The sequence below is a fragment of the Austrofundulus limnaeus genome, unplaced genomic scaffold (genome assembly GCF_001266775.1).
Source record: "Austrofundulus limnaeus strain Quisiro unplaced genomic scaffold, Austrofundulus_limnaeus-1.0 Scaffold10, whole genome shotgun sequence".
NCBI classification, from domain to species: Eukaryota; Metazoa; Chordata; class Actinopteri; order Cyprinodontiformes; family Rivulidae; genus Austrofundulus; species Austrofundulus limnaeus.
Window position 1 is genome coordinate 3,706,536 of NW_013952412.1, and position 15,169 is coordinate 3,721,704.

At 38.1% G+C, this 15,169-nt stretch overlaps 2 protein-coding genes across 5 annotated transcripts in view; one reads left to right on the forward strand and one right to left on the reverse strand.

Moving 5' to 3' along the window:
* Window positions 1-472: 472 nt before the first annotated feature.
* Window positions 473-14,346, reverse strand: immp1l (inner mitochondrial membrane peptidase subunit 1). 2 transcript variants are annotated; one of them, XM_014001880.1, is made up of 7 exons: window positions 14,271-14,346; window positions 7,622-7,732; window positions 7,436-7,524; window positions 7,156-7,282; window positions 6,407-6,484; window positions 1,157-1,267; window positions 473-627 (listed from the first exon to the last, which is right to left on the reverse strand). In XM_014001880.1, exons 2-7 carry the CDS (start codon window positions 7,724-7,726, stop codon window positions 541-543), a joined length of 597 nt encoding a protein of 198 aa, XP_013857334.1. In that variant the 5' UTR covers window positions 7,727-7,732; window positions 14,271-14,346; the 3' UTR covers window positions 473-540. The 2 variants fall into 2 exon arrangements, with proteins under 2 accessions (XP_013857334.1, XP_013857336.1); XM_014001882.1 differs by lacking the exon at window positions 6,407-6,484.
* Window positions 14,347-14,403: 57 nt separating this feature from the next.
* elp4 (elongator acetyltransferase complex subunit 4) overlaps window positions 14,404-15,169 on the forward strand; it is a 102,741-nt gene continuing 101,975 nt past the window's right edge. For all 3 annotated transcript variants that reach the window (XM_014001879.1, XM_014001877.1, XM_014001878.1), the window contains exon 1: window positions 14,404-14,618. In XM_014001879.1, coding sequence (XP_013857333.1) covers window positions 14,441-14,618 — 178 coding nt within the window. In that variant the 5' untranslated portion in view covers window positions 14,404-14,440. The remainder of the gene's footprint in view (window positions 14,619-15,169) is intronic.

The following is a 15,169-nucleotide window of genomic DNA, read 5'->3' on the forward strand; positions in this document are numbered from 1 at the left end:
TACATAAAACTGATAATGTTTGTAGATTTAAGTAGATTACCTATTGTAAAAAACAAAACAAAAATCACAACTACCTGTACACTATTTCAACTTATAGTTTAAACTGTTAAATACAAAAAGAAAACAGCTAAATTTTGCACATGCACTGTTAATTGTTTATATACCAATTTAAAACTTAATTTCATTATTTGTGAAACTTTTACTGAATAAACACACAAATATTTTGCATGTATGCCATTAGCTGTTCGACAGACAGTTTTATGCAATTCTTCTGTCATTCATAGCTACAACGGTCCCAGATGACAAAGGCCAGACAATTATAAATATGTTCATTAACCAGGCATTTTAAGTCTAAAAGTATAAAATTATAGTATAAATATAAAAGCATAAGCTAAAAGTAAATTGAAAAACATCCCTTAAAATGCCCCTAGTCTTATTTAAAATAAAAATCCTTGAATAAAAAGACAGAAAATTGAATAAAAAAGCAATTTTATTCAAAAATGAATTGAAACAAGATACATTATAAAAAATTGGGATGCATCAGTCTGAGTCTGAGTTACTTGGAGGTTTATTAATGCGTTGGGTTGGGCTCTCACTCAAGGTACCGAAAGTATGTGGTGGCCAGAGCTGCATAGGAGGGGAAAAAACAGGAAAAAAAAAACAAGTTAAAAAAATAAATAAGAATCTAATATTAACAACACCTTCCTATAAAAGTGTGAAAAAACTCATTTTACAATTGGCACAATCAAAAACACAGTTTTTAATGATGCATTGATCTCATTAAAAAAAAGTCTTGTTATTTTATCAGCAGTCATAGCAGGGCCTCCAGTGGAGTGCCGCTGTCCAATCAGATGGACAGAAGGAAGCTTGACCCYTTTCCAGGGTCATGGTTGTGATGACATCCACTGACATGACAACATTGTAAAATGGAAAGCTAGACAATATGTTGTCCAGGCTTTGGTAATCATTCACACTTGTTTTTAAAACGTCCAACTGACTAAAGTATTTGATTTGTACCTAAAACGGACACAATGGAGTGACATAAACATTTATTAAAGAACAGACATTATCTAAGAGCAAACACTTGCCTTAGGATTATGAAAGAAAACTACACAGTTTTGCAAAAGAAAACATTTGAAAAAGTCTTGGTTGTTACCTTTAAGCAAACACGCCCTCGAATGAGGGCATAGGGRATTGGACCATAGCTCCTTGAGTCAGTGGAATTCTTAAGGTTATCGCCTTCTAGCCATACATGGCCTTTTGGGACCTAAAAATATTACACACAAAAGCAGGACAATATATATCACACAGAAAACGAGTTTCACACTAAGTTCAACTAAAAAAAGTGAGTTGTTCCATTGTTTCCAAATAACTGTCTCATTTTCCCCTCCCTCCTCACCTATCTCAACGTCAACCTATTGGTCCCTTCTTTAACCTGAATCATCTTAGGAGAGGGGTCATGGGTAACGGACAGCGTCGGGGCATAGGGATTTAGAAGGACTTCAAACAGGGTCATTAGGCTGTTGGCTAAGATCTGCGCCCCTCTTACCATGGGCGAGGGGGTTGGGGGGACAAAGCCAGAGTGGGGCCTGAGATAGCTGGGTAGAGGGAGAATGAGGGAGACTCTGCTGCTGCTAGCAGCAGTGTCCAAGGGTCTCCACCGCGGTCCGACCTGCCAGTGGGGCGGTCATCCAAGCAGGCTCTAATTCACAGTGACACCAATTATGATTAATCTCATCACTTTAGGAGAGTAGGCTTGTCAAGGCCCTAATTAAGTGTGCTGTCCCCCTATATGTGCAGACAGGATCAACAACACATTATATTGTCATAATGGGCATCACAATCCACGAGTCTATTTTTGTGTTGCCTAACTTTTTAACGGCAAAAGTCCTCTGAAAGGAGAATAACATGAATAAAAAAAGGAAACCAGTGACAGAAGGGTGAAGTCACATCTTTGCCTGTGTTTGAGCTCTTTATTCTGATCACTCTGCTCTTTGATTAGTCCTCAGTCCTACAGTGAGATGCTGCATTTTATTTCATATTTGATAATTGAGACAGATGATGTGACATAATCACAAGCCAGTGACACATTGACCTAACATGAGGTAAACAACTCACTGACTAACAATGACACAAATGAATATCATTAAAGGAGTCATCTGAGAACCATATGTCAGCATGCTGGATTCTCACCATTACACCTCATTAACATGGTAACATATGCTGGCTCCCAAGCACAAAAAAAGAGAGAAACACAATTGTTTGTCATCTGCCAAATCGAAAGCGATCATTTTTACTTTTCTTTTAAATCTTCTTGGTTGTGTTGATCCTACAGGTATATCGGTTTGATTAGAAAACTTTCTGTCCACCTGTTCAAACATTTTGTAAAATGATTCCATTCAACCCACAAACTGATCAACAACACCGATGCAAATCAGAAACATCCAAACAACCACAGCAAAAACATCCACTGTCGGACAGAGTTACTATCTGGGCAAATTTGCATCTGGATGCAAATCAGTTACTGTGGTTATGGGGGCAGTTCAACTCTATAAGGGTCAAATTCTGCAGTGTGTTATAAATACATGCACAATCGGTTCATGTGACCAAATCACTAGACAAGAATCCAAATTTAGTGGACCTGTTAATATTCAGAGGCAAGTAATTTGTAAAACAACAGCTTAACTTTTGTTGCAACAATGCAGGCCATGAAAAAAATCAATCCAATCACTACTTGAATTGTTTAGGGGAGATTTATTGTTGTTCATTTTGTCTTTGAGTCCCATAATAATAATGTTGCTTGGACTCTGTTCTGATAAATGAGAATTTCCCTCTTTACACACTCCTGCCAGTGATGCACAACACTTGTTTGTCAGCAGTAAATAATCTAAGGCTTCTTTTAGGCAATAAAAATATATTTTTTGGGGCAGAAAATGGGCCAAAATGTCAGTAACTCAGTTGCATCAAATAATTTAAATGTGTGCTCCTTCATAACGTGTGACCTCTGAAAGGGAAAATGTTGTAAGCACAAAACATATGGGGTCAGGCACTAACTGTGTTAAGTTCTATCAATGTTGGACCATCACAACTCCAATAACACACTGTAATAAACTTTACACCACATACACAGAACCCATTTTGCCGGTGATGCAAAAAGAAGTGTAGCTATCGGCTTGTACTGTATTTGTAGCTTTGTAAAGCAAATGACATCAAAGAGAAACTCAAGCAAGAGTAAAGACAAATCTGCTTAAAAGATTAACTGGTAACATTTCAGTAAAGTGATAAAAAGAAAAGGTCGGAAACCTGACCTGTCTTGTTGTGGTCAGAACTACAATAGGCATTTGGACCGTATCACCTTGTGAGTCACAAGTGAGTGAGTAACACAACAGAAACAGAATAAGTTAAAGCGAAACCTCTGAGTTTAAATAAGACTGACGAAACCAGATAATACATTTATTGTGACATTGTTTCTTACTACAACTTCATTCACTGGCTTTATTTTTTTTTTCAGCACATAAGGCCTGTAATTAATCTGTTTCTCTGCAGACAGAGCGGTGGCATTTCTGTCACTTTGGTTCCCAATGGTATCAATATGTCTGCTTTTGACAGGAGAACATTTCTCTGTGTTTTTAAATATCCACAGAAGCTCAATGCAGAGCTGAAGTATTTTTAAATACTGCAGGTTGGGGGAACTTTGTTGTGATGGATGGCAAAGAAAGCACTAGTTCAGCGGTTGCAGGTTGGGTCCATGCCAGGCATTGTGTACCTGTCAGAGACGTGTCGAGAAGAACCGAAACTGGAGCTCTCCTCACTGTGGAGGAATGTTGTTCAACAGCCATGTCATTACACTGCTCATTATTTTAACATGATTGGGGTGAGGATTTACGTTCAACTTAATACTGCATTTGAATATTGAGCTAAGCCTTTGCTATATTATTTCGTGTTACTTTACCGCAAAGAACAGAATGAATGGGTGCCTTTTCTTTCACGTGCCTTTCTCTCTCGTCTGATATAACATTAGGATCAAGTGGCACTGTTTTGACACAAAAGCTGCGACACAGAAATGATTTCTAAAAGGTGAGGGAGCAATTAGTCAGTTGTTGGATCTCTGAGGGGGGAAAAGCTGTGTCTATCTGCCTGAACAAGAAAAGAGGCCAAGAAAAGAGACAGGGTCTAACACTACTATAAAAAGTAAGAAAAAAAATTCTCCCTACAAATAATGCTTCACACCAACATAATCATCACACACAAACATTTGAACCCCCTCAAGGAGAGGGGAAAAAACACATCAACTCCCTGAGGAGACTCAGACATTTAAGTTAACAACAGGTATTTTCTCTGTTGCGCCAACTGTCACACAGTCATTTTATCCCCAGGAGGTAAAAACGTAATAAATAAATATGACAATRTATAAAATTAAAATGCTCTAGGTATTGTGCATCATCATTATCATCATCATCATCCCTATATAGCATTAAAATGTGTGAAAACTAGTAAGTTCTAATATTTCCTAAACAGCTGTTATGTGTTATCCTTGTCGGCTCAGTTTATCTGAGTAAAGCTGAAATGTATTAATGCATTTATTTGGACTGTTGTGAATACAATAGACAAAGTTATGTATCAGAAATAATTTGATAATAACCAAGTTACCCTTCAGTTTTTACATTTCCAAGTCTTGAGTTTAGCATTAGTCCATTGTAATATTGGTTGGTTAGATCAACTAATTTACTTGTCAGTTAAAATATCAGATAATGTGTTATTGTTTTACCTATTGTCCTTACACATACATTCATACATAGATGAAATTGGAATACGTGTTTTGGTATTGATTGACTGATTGATTGATTGATTGATTGATTGATTGATTGATTCCTTTATTGTCATTGTACTTGAGCACAATGAAATTACATTTAAGAACACCCATTCAAGAAGACACACACACGACAAAAACATGGGGGAACAGGTGACCAGGTCATGCGGTAACCAGCAGGGGTCGCGCTACCTCTAAAAAGAAAAATGAAAATACCATAGAAGATTAGATGAGGAAAAAAAATAACATCGTATTATATCATCGAAATATGATACACTATGGTGTTTATTAAAAAAACACTACAAAGCAAGAGCACATTTATTAGCCAGAGGAGTAAGGGAATTTAAAGGGAATGAGTCCGAAGAATCCAGCCTCCCAAAAGAAAAAAAAACGTAGTTCAGTCATAGTTCAGAATACTGGTGTTGAATAGTTCATTCTGTGCAGCTCCAGACTGACCTTCAGGAGATCAGATTAAACAGAGTAAGACAGGGAGAGGTGAGAGAGGAGCCACAAGTCAACGTAAACACTCCAGAAAATTTTGATCCGGGGGGGGGGACAAATCTGTAATCAGTTATTTGGGAACAGAGAAAATGTTTTTGGTCAGGCAGACAATAATAATTTTCCATCTCCCTTAATGTCCGCTGGTACATCTTAAGGTGGTGAATCCAATTACACAAATAGTGTGGATAATTCCGCCGAGCTGAGCTCTCAGCTGCTCCAAGATCAATTCCATCTTGCCAGCAAAGTCCAGGAACCACAGCCAGCCCGCAACCCTCAGCAGAACCGCTTGCAGACCAAGTCCAAGCTCGCACAAGGCAAAAGTCTGAGTGCTGAAAGCACGGCAATCCTTCATATTGGTCAGGCAGCCAGGAAAGGGCCTGACTAGCCACCAACCTTTTGTAGAACACCAGGAGACCACCAAGCCAATCTGTAGAATCCAGTGATCAGAATCCAAATATATATCCAGCTGGTTGAATAGAGTAGAACAGAGGTCCCACCTTTGACATGTCCTCCAATGGAAAAAAAAATGTTCCAAAAATTTATTGAGACCAGCTAACCAAATCCATAAAAATAAATCTATAATTTTTGGTTTTGGATGAAAATTTAGAGGAGGCTCCAAGCAGCAAAGCAGGGAAAGATAAGAGAAAGCGGGAGAGAGGGGAAAAGCGTCTTAATCCTCCAAGAGCAGAACAAAAAAAACAAAAAAAACAAACAAGCATCCTTTTACGTACCAGAAGGTAATACCTAACACATATCAACTTTTAACTCAAGGGCAAAAGAAGGAAGATTGAACTGTCCTAAAGCAGTTTAGAAGAGTGCCCATTGATCTGAAAAGTGAAACCTGTACCATTTAGGATTGCCTACACTAAAAATATGAGTGAACCAGTAGGAAAAAACAAAGTAAGTGGGAGTCAAAAGAAACAAACTTAAACTTGAAGTAATCTTGAAGACTGCAGTTTAAACTTAAAAAATGCCTCAAAACTGAAACATTTTTCAACATATATTGATAGATCATAATGCACTGATCCCACTGCTTGGAAGTTCTAGTCATCTGTATRTAAATGCAAAGAAAGTAGAAGAAACCAAAGTATTTACTTTCATTTGATGAATGGCACTTGCAGACTTGGCCTTGTGCTGTGTTTCGATAACCTTATCCAAGTGTCTGCCTATAGTCTATAAAATACAACAAAAATTCAAACACATGCAACATAAACACAGCCTTTGGTTTGTGGACTCTCATATAGTGTCGCACACACAAACACACACTCAGACAACCCTCCTCCCACCCATCAGTCTGTCCATTCGGCTGGCACTAACTCTAACAGGCTTCAGAGAGATTGCAGGCCTGAGCTGTGGGTGTTGGGGAGAGTAGTAATAGAAAAGCAATGACAGTGGTTTCAGTGGCCGAAACCTCGTTCACTCTCAGGTTTTATCACTGTTCTGAGGAAATATAGGTGTTGTCAAAAGCTGATATTTTTGATCAGTGACACAAAATAGATGTACATGGCCTAAAATGTAAACAAGTCAGCGCATAGACTGTGGTGCACATCCAAAGAAAAACAGAGACACAATTCTGCATAATGCATAAAGTATTTCCTTGGCATTTTATGGTGAAAGAGACTATCAAGTGTTTTCTACTAAACACCTTATTCATTCATTCTTTATTAAACTGTAACTTTCTGTTTTCTTTCTATGAACACACTGAGCTGTGGTTGTTTGAAGTAGGCCTAACAAATGGATTCTCACTTGGTAAAGCAGGTAGAAAAATATATGCAATCCATATAAGGAAATGAAAAGTCCTACACCTCAACACGTTTATATGTGTATAATGTAAATATACTCACATATTTGTGGGTTTTGAACAAATTTGATGGGGAACTTGTGCAGATCTTGTCACCTTCYAGCCCTATTACTCTTTTACAGATGTTCACATTTGGATCAAATGGACTTTTTGCAATTACAATGTCACCCCTGAAAACAAAACATAAGCATACAGATTAATTACGACACATCTGATATTTTCTATAACGTATATTTGTATAATTATAAGCCAAAAGCATTCGTGAATGTAAAAGTACACTTAATACTGTATCTGCTGTTATGATGCACATCAGTCCTACCCACTTTTGTATTTTACAAAGATGACGACTCATGCGTTCAGAGAAGACAACATCATGGTTTACAATGGTGGGCTCCATGGATGGGCCAGAACACTAAGTCAAGACAAAAGACAACAAAATAATTTATTATGTATTATGCAAAAAAATATGAGAAAAGATAAATAATGTCTATAATTCAAGTAATACAAACCACCACAAACTCTCCAATGTATTCAAAGGCACAGTGTGCAATGCAGCCATACTGGATTGTGTAACCSACAAAGCCCAAGGTCTTCCCTAGCACACGACGAAACATCTTCACCTATGAAACAGAAAAAACAAAAGTTACGACACATATACTGCCACTAAGACTGTTCCAGACCTGGCAGACTTAAATTCTTTAAAGGATTTTTTTAAAGCTGTTTGGAGTTTAATTTTTAAAGGTGTGAACAAGGTTGCCACAGTTGGCCAAATGCTATGATGACACATTCTTCATTCTTTAGTGTTTCATTCTCAGGGGCTGAGTGGCCAGTTCACACCAGAAAACTGTCCTGAACTTTGGTCCTGTGTAGGATGGACCCATCAACACCTTGYGCTCAGGTGATGGACAAACACAGAAGCTGTGACACATCCAGCCAAGCAGCTCTGGCTCTGTCTGCAGCCAGCCTCTGACTTTGTGCTGCCTCTACTACCGCCACAATCATTAAAGCTGTTATCAACTCCTGTCAGCTCCATAGAAACACAAAAACACCTCGGCACCCTTACAACTTGCCCTGCAAACAATGTCATTCAAACACAAACAAGGACTATGCACACGTATCTTCTAAGCAAACATCTCAGCCACTCTCAGGTTATTGACTTTTACTCAACCTGTGGGATGGACAGAGAAAAGCAAACCAGTATTTACACACTGTCATGGGTGCATATGAAGAAAAGCACCTGCTATGAAACTGTCTAACAATAGAKAGTATAAGGTTTAAATGTTACTGTTGCTTCAGTCATTTTCTTTTTGCTCAGGCTGCTGTCCGGCTAGTCCACCACAGGGTAAAGAAATCTTTTTCTTCATCTCCTCTATTCCTTGTGTCTTTTTCTCTCAATCTCTCTCCATGTCTTCTTTCCCTCCCAGGGTATTATTAACCAAAGCAAGCAGAGCGGAAACCAAAGCCCCAAATCCTCAGAGCTTTGGGAATGACTTCCCAAAGATGGAAAAGGATTAGGCCCCCAATTTCTCCCTTACCTCCACCCCCTTTCTCCCCAGGTTCCCAACAGACTGGGTGTCAGGTGGCTCTATGAGCCCTGCCAAAGGTGTTACCCCTAATCCCATTACTCTATCTACTTTTCTCTTTCTCTCTCTCTCACACACAATGTTCTCTCATTCATTCCAGCTAGACTTCACCTATTAAACTTTGTATCTATTCTTTCATTCCTAGCATGGTTTGTCTCTTTGGCCCATTCACCGTCCTTTCTGATCCAAAAAAGACCAACTTCATCCTCTCTCTTCCTTACTGTTACTCTCTCCATACCACAGTCACCCCTGGCAACCCTCAGCTTTTCACAAATACTGCAGGAGCTTGAGCAGGTGAAGGGGGACATATAGATRCTCAGTGTAGAGCCCAAATGAAGTGCACCTTTCCCCTTTATCTTGTTCAGTTCTGCAGGACCTATAAATTCAGTACTCCCCTAGCTGGTAGAATAACACCTCTGGCCCTCTAATTCCTCAGTTGGGAAGAAAGTGGTCTAAAGGTTAATGTGAATCACAGGTCTGCACTGAGGCAGCATGTCCATCTCCCTTCTTCATAGTCTCAGTATGCTTCACCACCATCAAGTGTGGTACTGTAATGCTCTCTCAGACATGATCTCACATGTGCACCTCCTTCTGCTGGACTAGGGATCAAAAATCTTTGTTAGAACTCATTCGCAAAGTGGACAGCCTCCCATGCAGCTGCTCTCATATCTCTGTTTCATCACTCCCCCCCACCTCTCCATTCCAGCATGCATTCATCATAGGTAGGGATTAGGGGACTTTGCATAACAAGATCACACGGCCAGTGACTGATATCAAGGGTCCATATGCAGCCGCCTGGTTCTCTAAAGCATGCGCAGTCATTGATAGTGTGCATGGGTGTGTTTGTGTGCATATGCACAGACAATAGCATCACCTGCRTGTTTCATATAAAGTGTATGGGTGAAGGGACTCTTTTGGGATTCAGAATGGGGTGCATATCCACAGAGACCTTTTATTAGATCTCTATCACCTCTAATTTCCCCGAGGCAAAGAGTCGGGCAACCCACACTATCTCTTGCCCCTAATACCCAGTTCATGTGTGTGTGGTGGGGCAACAAGCATTAATTGAATGCTGTATTACAGCTGTAAAATAACACAACGTCTCCCTGTTAATCCAGGATTACACGCCAAACATGTTCGGGGGGGGGGGTGCAAAAATAAGTCAATGCAGCCTTTCCTGCAGAACCATCTGTGACTGCTGGCCTCCTGTTGTTGCACCGCACTGCTACAGTGAGGAAAAGAGGGGGATCCCATATAAGTAGCAGCAGAYGGAAACATCATTGTGTGTTTAACTTTGTGATCCTCTTATTGTGGGATCTCCATTCATTCAGCAGTGAGCAGTCATGTCTAGATGAATGAGGACAAAATACTAATATTTTGTTCTATAATAAGAACATAAAGTGTTTATAAAATTAGGAGACCAGTTATGTCTTTCGTCTGTCAAAAAAACATTACAGGCATCAAATGTGATCAATTCATCTTGCCTGTTGAAAAGAGAAACAAGTCCTAAAAACTGTGCTGCATTTTGAACACTTACACAAAAAGTGTCAGATTACACATTTGCTTAATACTGTTTTAAACCTAAAGATTTACTATGTTTTTTAAATAAAAATATTCTCATTATATTTCAAATCAAATTCATCAGAAAAAAGAGGCCTTAAATAATATGTATTTTAGTGTTTCACTCAGTTTATCAAATGAGGTAATTAAAAGGAACAGCTGTAGAAATGGTAACTAAATATAGTAAATAACCATTGTCCAAAACTGATWTCTAATTAAATGCACATTATTGAAGCCATAAGGAAATAGTCAGAAAGGAATTATCTCCACTGCTCTCCAGAGATTTGACCTTGCCATGGGTGTGCAGTGTTAATTGATATACATAGCCAGTCTATTACACCACAAAGAGAATATCATTCCAAACAGCACACAAGGGCCTTGTGGTGGACTTCTTACACAACCAAATTAGGAAAACATGGGCTGAGAGAGAACTGGGCAACAGGGGGGCTAAGAGGCTTACGAGCCCCTTGTCAGATATTCTTCTCCTCCCTGAGGATCACAGATGGAAGGGAGTCTGGAGGAGCAGCTAGAACAGAGTGGGGACGAATCCCACCTCTGATGTCTTTCTTCTGGACAGCAGAAGGCAGGGGAGTGCGGGGAGTTAGTCCTGTTGCGCATGGCTTGATTTGATCTTAATGCGAGATATAAAAAGGAGGAGCTTTGGGTAAACAAGGGGGTCTGTTTCAACTATCAGTTCAATCAGAGTTAATCCTGTTGATTTAAATACWGACACCTGGATGGATGGGGAGTAACAGATGTAAAAGTCCCAGTGGCAGTGTGTGCAGCTCCCATCTTTCGTTATTCTGCCTTTYATCAGACACTTAATTTGAAAGACTGATCTCCATATTGGTCTTTTCATTGTTGCCAACAGCGACGAAGCCGTGAAACAGCTGAGTGAGGTTACTATTTGAGGAGCTTTTAGTTTATACCTACAATCAGTGGGTCAGCTAGAACAAATAATAGCCAAGTGATATGAATACAACTGCTGCAAGCTGAAAGGAAGCACAGGCTGACAGAGTCCCCAGCCAATTACATTCAATGGAAAGCCAGTTACTAAGCCTTATTGTATTGACCACAAGAGATTGTGTGGTGCTGGTCCGGTGCTGAGAGAGTTCAGAGATCTTATCTAATGTTGTATCAGTTTTACAAAGAAGTTTGGGTTACCCACTGCCTGACACACAACACAAATTTATAYATTTTAGTCCTGGGTAGTGACAGACATCTCAATAAAGATACTAATTTTAAGATAGTAGTTTCCTTTAATTCTACCAGAGCATTGTTTTTAACAGTCTTTAAGTCTCTTAGTTAAACTAAATATGACTCAAATGGAGCATCTGCAATATATATATATATATATATATATCTCAGGAGACCAAAATAAAGCTATTCAAGTATGGAATCTTGAATACATGGAAAAAAATTGTTCTTATAATAAAAAAAAGCTGTACACAAAGCCTATCCTAAACACTTATTGTACTTGTTCCTTTAGACTTTTGCTTTTCTTTCAACATTAACAAAACAAACGTGATGCATGTTGATGATAATCTTGCATCCTCCGGAAAAAGTTCAACTGCTTCTTACAAATCCACACTGATGGCAAAATAAGACAAAAAAAAAAAAAAAAACCAAAACATTCTGACCAGGAAAGGTCTGACATGTTATGACTGCTGCTATTATTTAGCTAAATCAGATAGCAGCTGAAAGAACTGTTAAAAAAAAACTCCTTTCAGAAAAACACCTACTTGCTAAATCATGATTTGAAACGTTGGTGATGTGTTATTTTATACAGTTACTCAGGGTGCTTTGTATCACACAACACCCTTTGTGAAAGAGTCCAGGATTTAAACAAGTTGAAGAGGGAATTTTTAATCAATAAAACGGAGAAAATGTCATTCTCACATTATGCACATTGTACTGCTGTAGCAGTTTTTTTCCTTTCAAGATGCAGGTCAGTCAGCGCATCTTATTTGTCTCGTATTGTCTTTCCACAATGCCCAGTGTTGTCAGTCATGATATATTCCCTTGGCCTCCTGTCAGCACACATAAGTCTCAACATTGCTGTCAAAACAGCAGGACTTTCTCTGCTGAGAGCATTTGTAAAGTGAGCAGTTGGGCAAGTGCTTCCTCTGGAGAATCACAGCATCCTGCAATCTTGTGCTGCCTCTGGCCCTTCTCTGCTKCACAAAGATTTTTACAGCTGTCTTAAGGAGAATACTGATAACTCTTCRGTCCAACAGTTTTATTGGTGCAAAGCATTAAGAATTTTCAAAATACRTGAAATTGAGCAGTTTGTGGTTTTTGCAAGCAGAAAAAAAAGCAACTGGAAAAGATACAAGAAACATGAAAATGTAAAGAAAAAGTGTCTACAAGAGAGCCCCTAATTTACCCGGTCTGATCAGATGGAGCCCTGTGGTGCAGCAATCTCATTTTCTTAGTTCTATTACTTTGGGAAAGTATCTATGTACAACATCAAGAGCACAATTTAACACAAACTTCTTTCTAAAAAAAAACAGAATGTACAAACATACTGTATCATATCCTGATCTATCTCTTTTGTATTTACATGAAAAATGTCAGCTTTACCCAGTAAAATTACTTAACCACTTCATTTTACTGATATGGTGGCTTTGCATTTTCAACAAAAATCACAACATTTCTGATTTACGATGTTTTGCAACTGAAACATAGAAAGGATAATGTAAACAGTTTCCTCCTAAATCTGATAATCCTTTCATATGGTACAAATGATTAGAGGACCAATCATTTGTGTGTGAATGTGTGTGTGTGCATGGGTGAATGTCTGTGGTGTGAAGTGCTTTGAGTGTCCTGGATGGATGGAAAGGCGCTATATAAGTACAGTCCAACCAACCAACCAACCATTTGTGCAAGTTCTTAAATAGAATTGTTTTGTCTAGTAATTTTTAAAACAGCTATCTGCTCTGTTTTGGATGCTAGGAAGGTTGACAAACCACTACAACTACATCAATTAAGTCTATATAAATAAACTGAGTTGAATTGAAGCTGCCAATTTATTTTAGCATATTATTATGAAAAGCTATGCCAACAAGAAAACTGCTAACATCATCTGACTAAACCTTTGAAAACTTAATTACGTTCAAACACGCACACGAAAAAAACGACGAAACGGCTGTAAAGAACAGGAGCAAAAAAAAGAGATTAAACCATTTCTTTACCTCAATAATTCAATAATGAGGAATATGTAATTACTGAAAAATAGAACTAAGGCCATGAAGCACAACAAAATTGAGAATATTTTAATATGCATTTCAACAAAACAYGGCTGCCTGAACACATTTTGGAAATCAAAGCACATCTATCCTGCTGTCAGACTTCCTAAATTGAGATTATAGGGAGTGGACAGATTAATGAATGGATGAACTGATTAATGAAGGTATGGATTGAAGTGCTTGTTAACAATAGATGATGCTACCCTATCCTAACAAAGATGGAGAATATGCACCTGGAATACTTAAACACCACTGTTTCTATTTTATATCTCTTTTGTCTTCATATGGAGAGTTTAACTTTGTGGTTTGTAAGGACGGTTTTAAAGGAGAATGGGGAGAGGTGAAAGGATACATATAGTTTAGTTTATAAAGGAAACTGCTGCAAAAATCATTTCCTTTTTGCTTACTGAAGCGCATTATGGCTTAATTTAATTTGTGCGTTGTAGTTCAGTTTTATTTGTGCAGTAACGATCCTTTACTCTAAGACAATATTACAAAAGCAAAACATATGACACATGTTTTGCTTTTGTAATTTTGTTTGCTTTTGTAATTTTGTTTGCTTTTGTACACATATGATATGTGTAGCATGTTCGGATTTTTTTAAACTCCGACAACAAGGTCGTTTCCGCACAAAAAAAAAGCCACTATATATTTTTATTTTTAGATCTAGAAAATACAAGTGAAATAACGGATGTGAACGTACATGCATACAGAAATGTTGCGGCTAACTTAGAAAAACAAATAACAGCGTCGTTTTCTTTACTTACCAGACTGTCATTCACGTTCTGACCATGCACCGATCAAAACAAATTACACTTCCGTTTTCTGAATCAACRTCACAACATTCTCTATCTTCATTGGTCAAGCCTCAACAAACGCGTTTCTGATTGGACAGTGTGCACCTAAACGTTGAGGGCGTCGCCATGTTACTAGCAATATGGCAGCKTCCATGAGCAGTGTGGATAAGACTTCAGCTGAACGTTTACCGTTCAATACTACAAGCTTTCAGAAGAAAACGARGAGCAAATTAATCYCCATACCCGGTACCAGACCTTCGGTGCAAAATGGACAGCTCTTAGTTTCGACCGGTGTTACGTCGCTCGACTATCTGCTCGGTCAGTGTCATGTTGTAAAGATGCTACATTGGCTAATAACAGGGGCAAGGTTTTCAATCACTAATGTCCAGAAACAATATTTTCCTATTACTTGTTGTAGTGATTTTTTTTTCAAAAACTACATTTTCCACTGTCAACGCAGTGGATTTTGTCAATACGTCAGATTTTGTCATTATGTTACATTTCCCTCCCTAACTGCATACTGAAATTTATTTGATCCATGTCATAGTATARGTTATCTTAAATGCATGCAATTTAGAAACTTTAACTGTTAAATTATTACTGTATACTGTAAGTAGATTGTTTAAAGCTTAAAATGTATTATTAATTTGATTATCTATAACAAAAAATAAAGTTTTTTCTCCAAAATAAAGTGCTTCATACAATTTACAGACATCTTTAAATGCTCARTGTGGCTAAATTCAAGATAGAAAATAACTTAAATTGCAGCCATAATGCAAACAATGTTTGAAAACTAGAAAGAGAAAATGGAAGAAAAAAAATCAAATTTTCTACAGAAAAAAATAACTTTTGTTTTACTTCTAATAAAG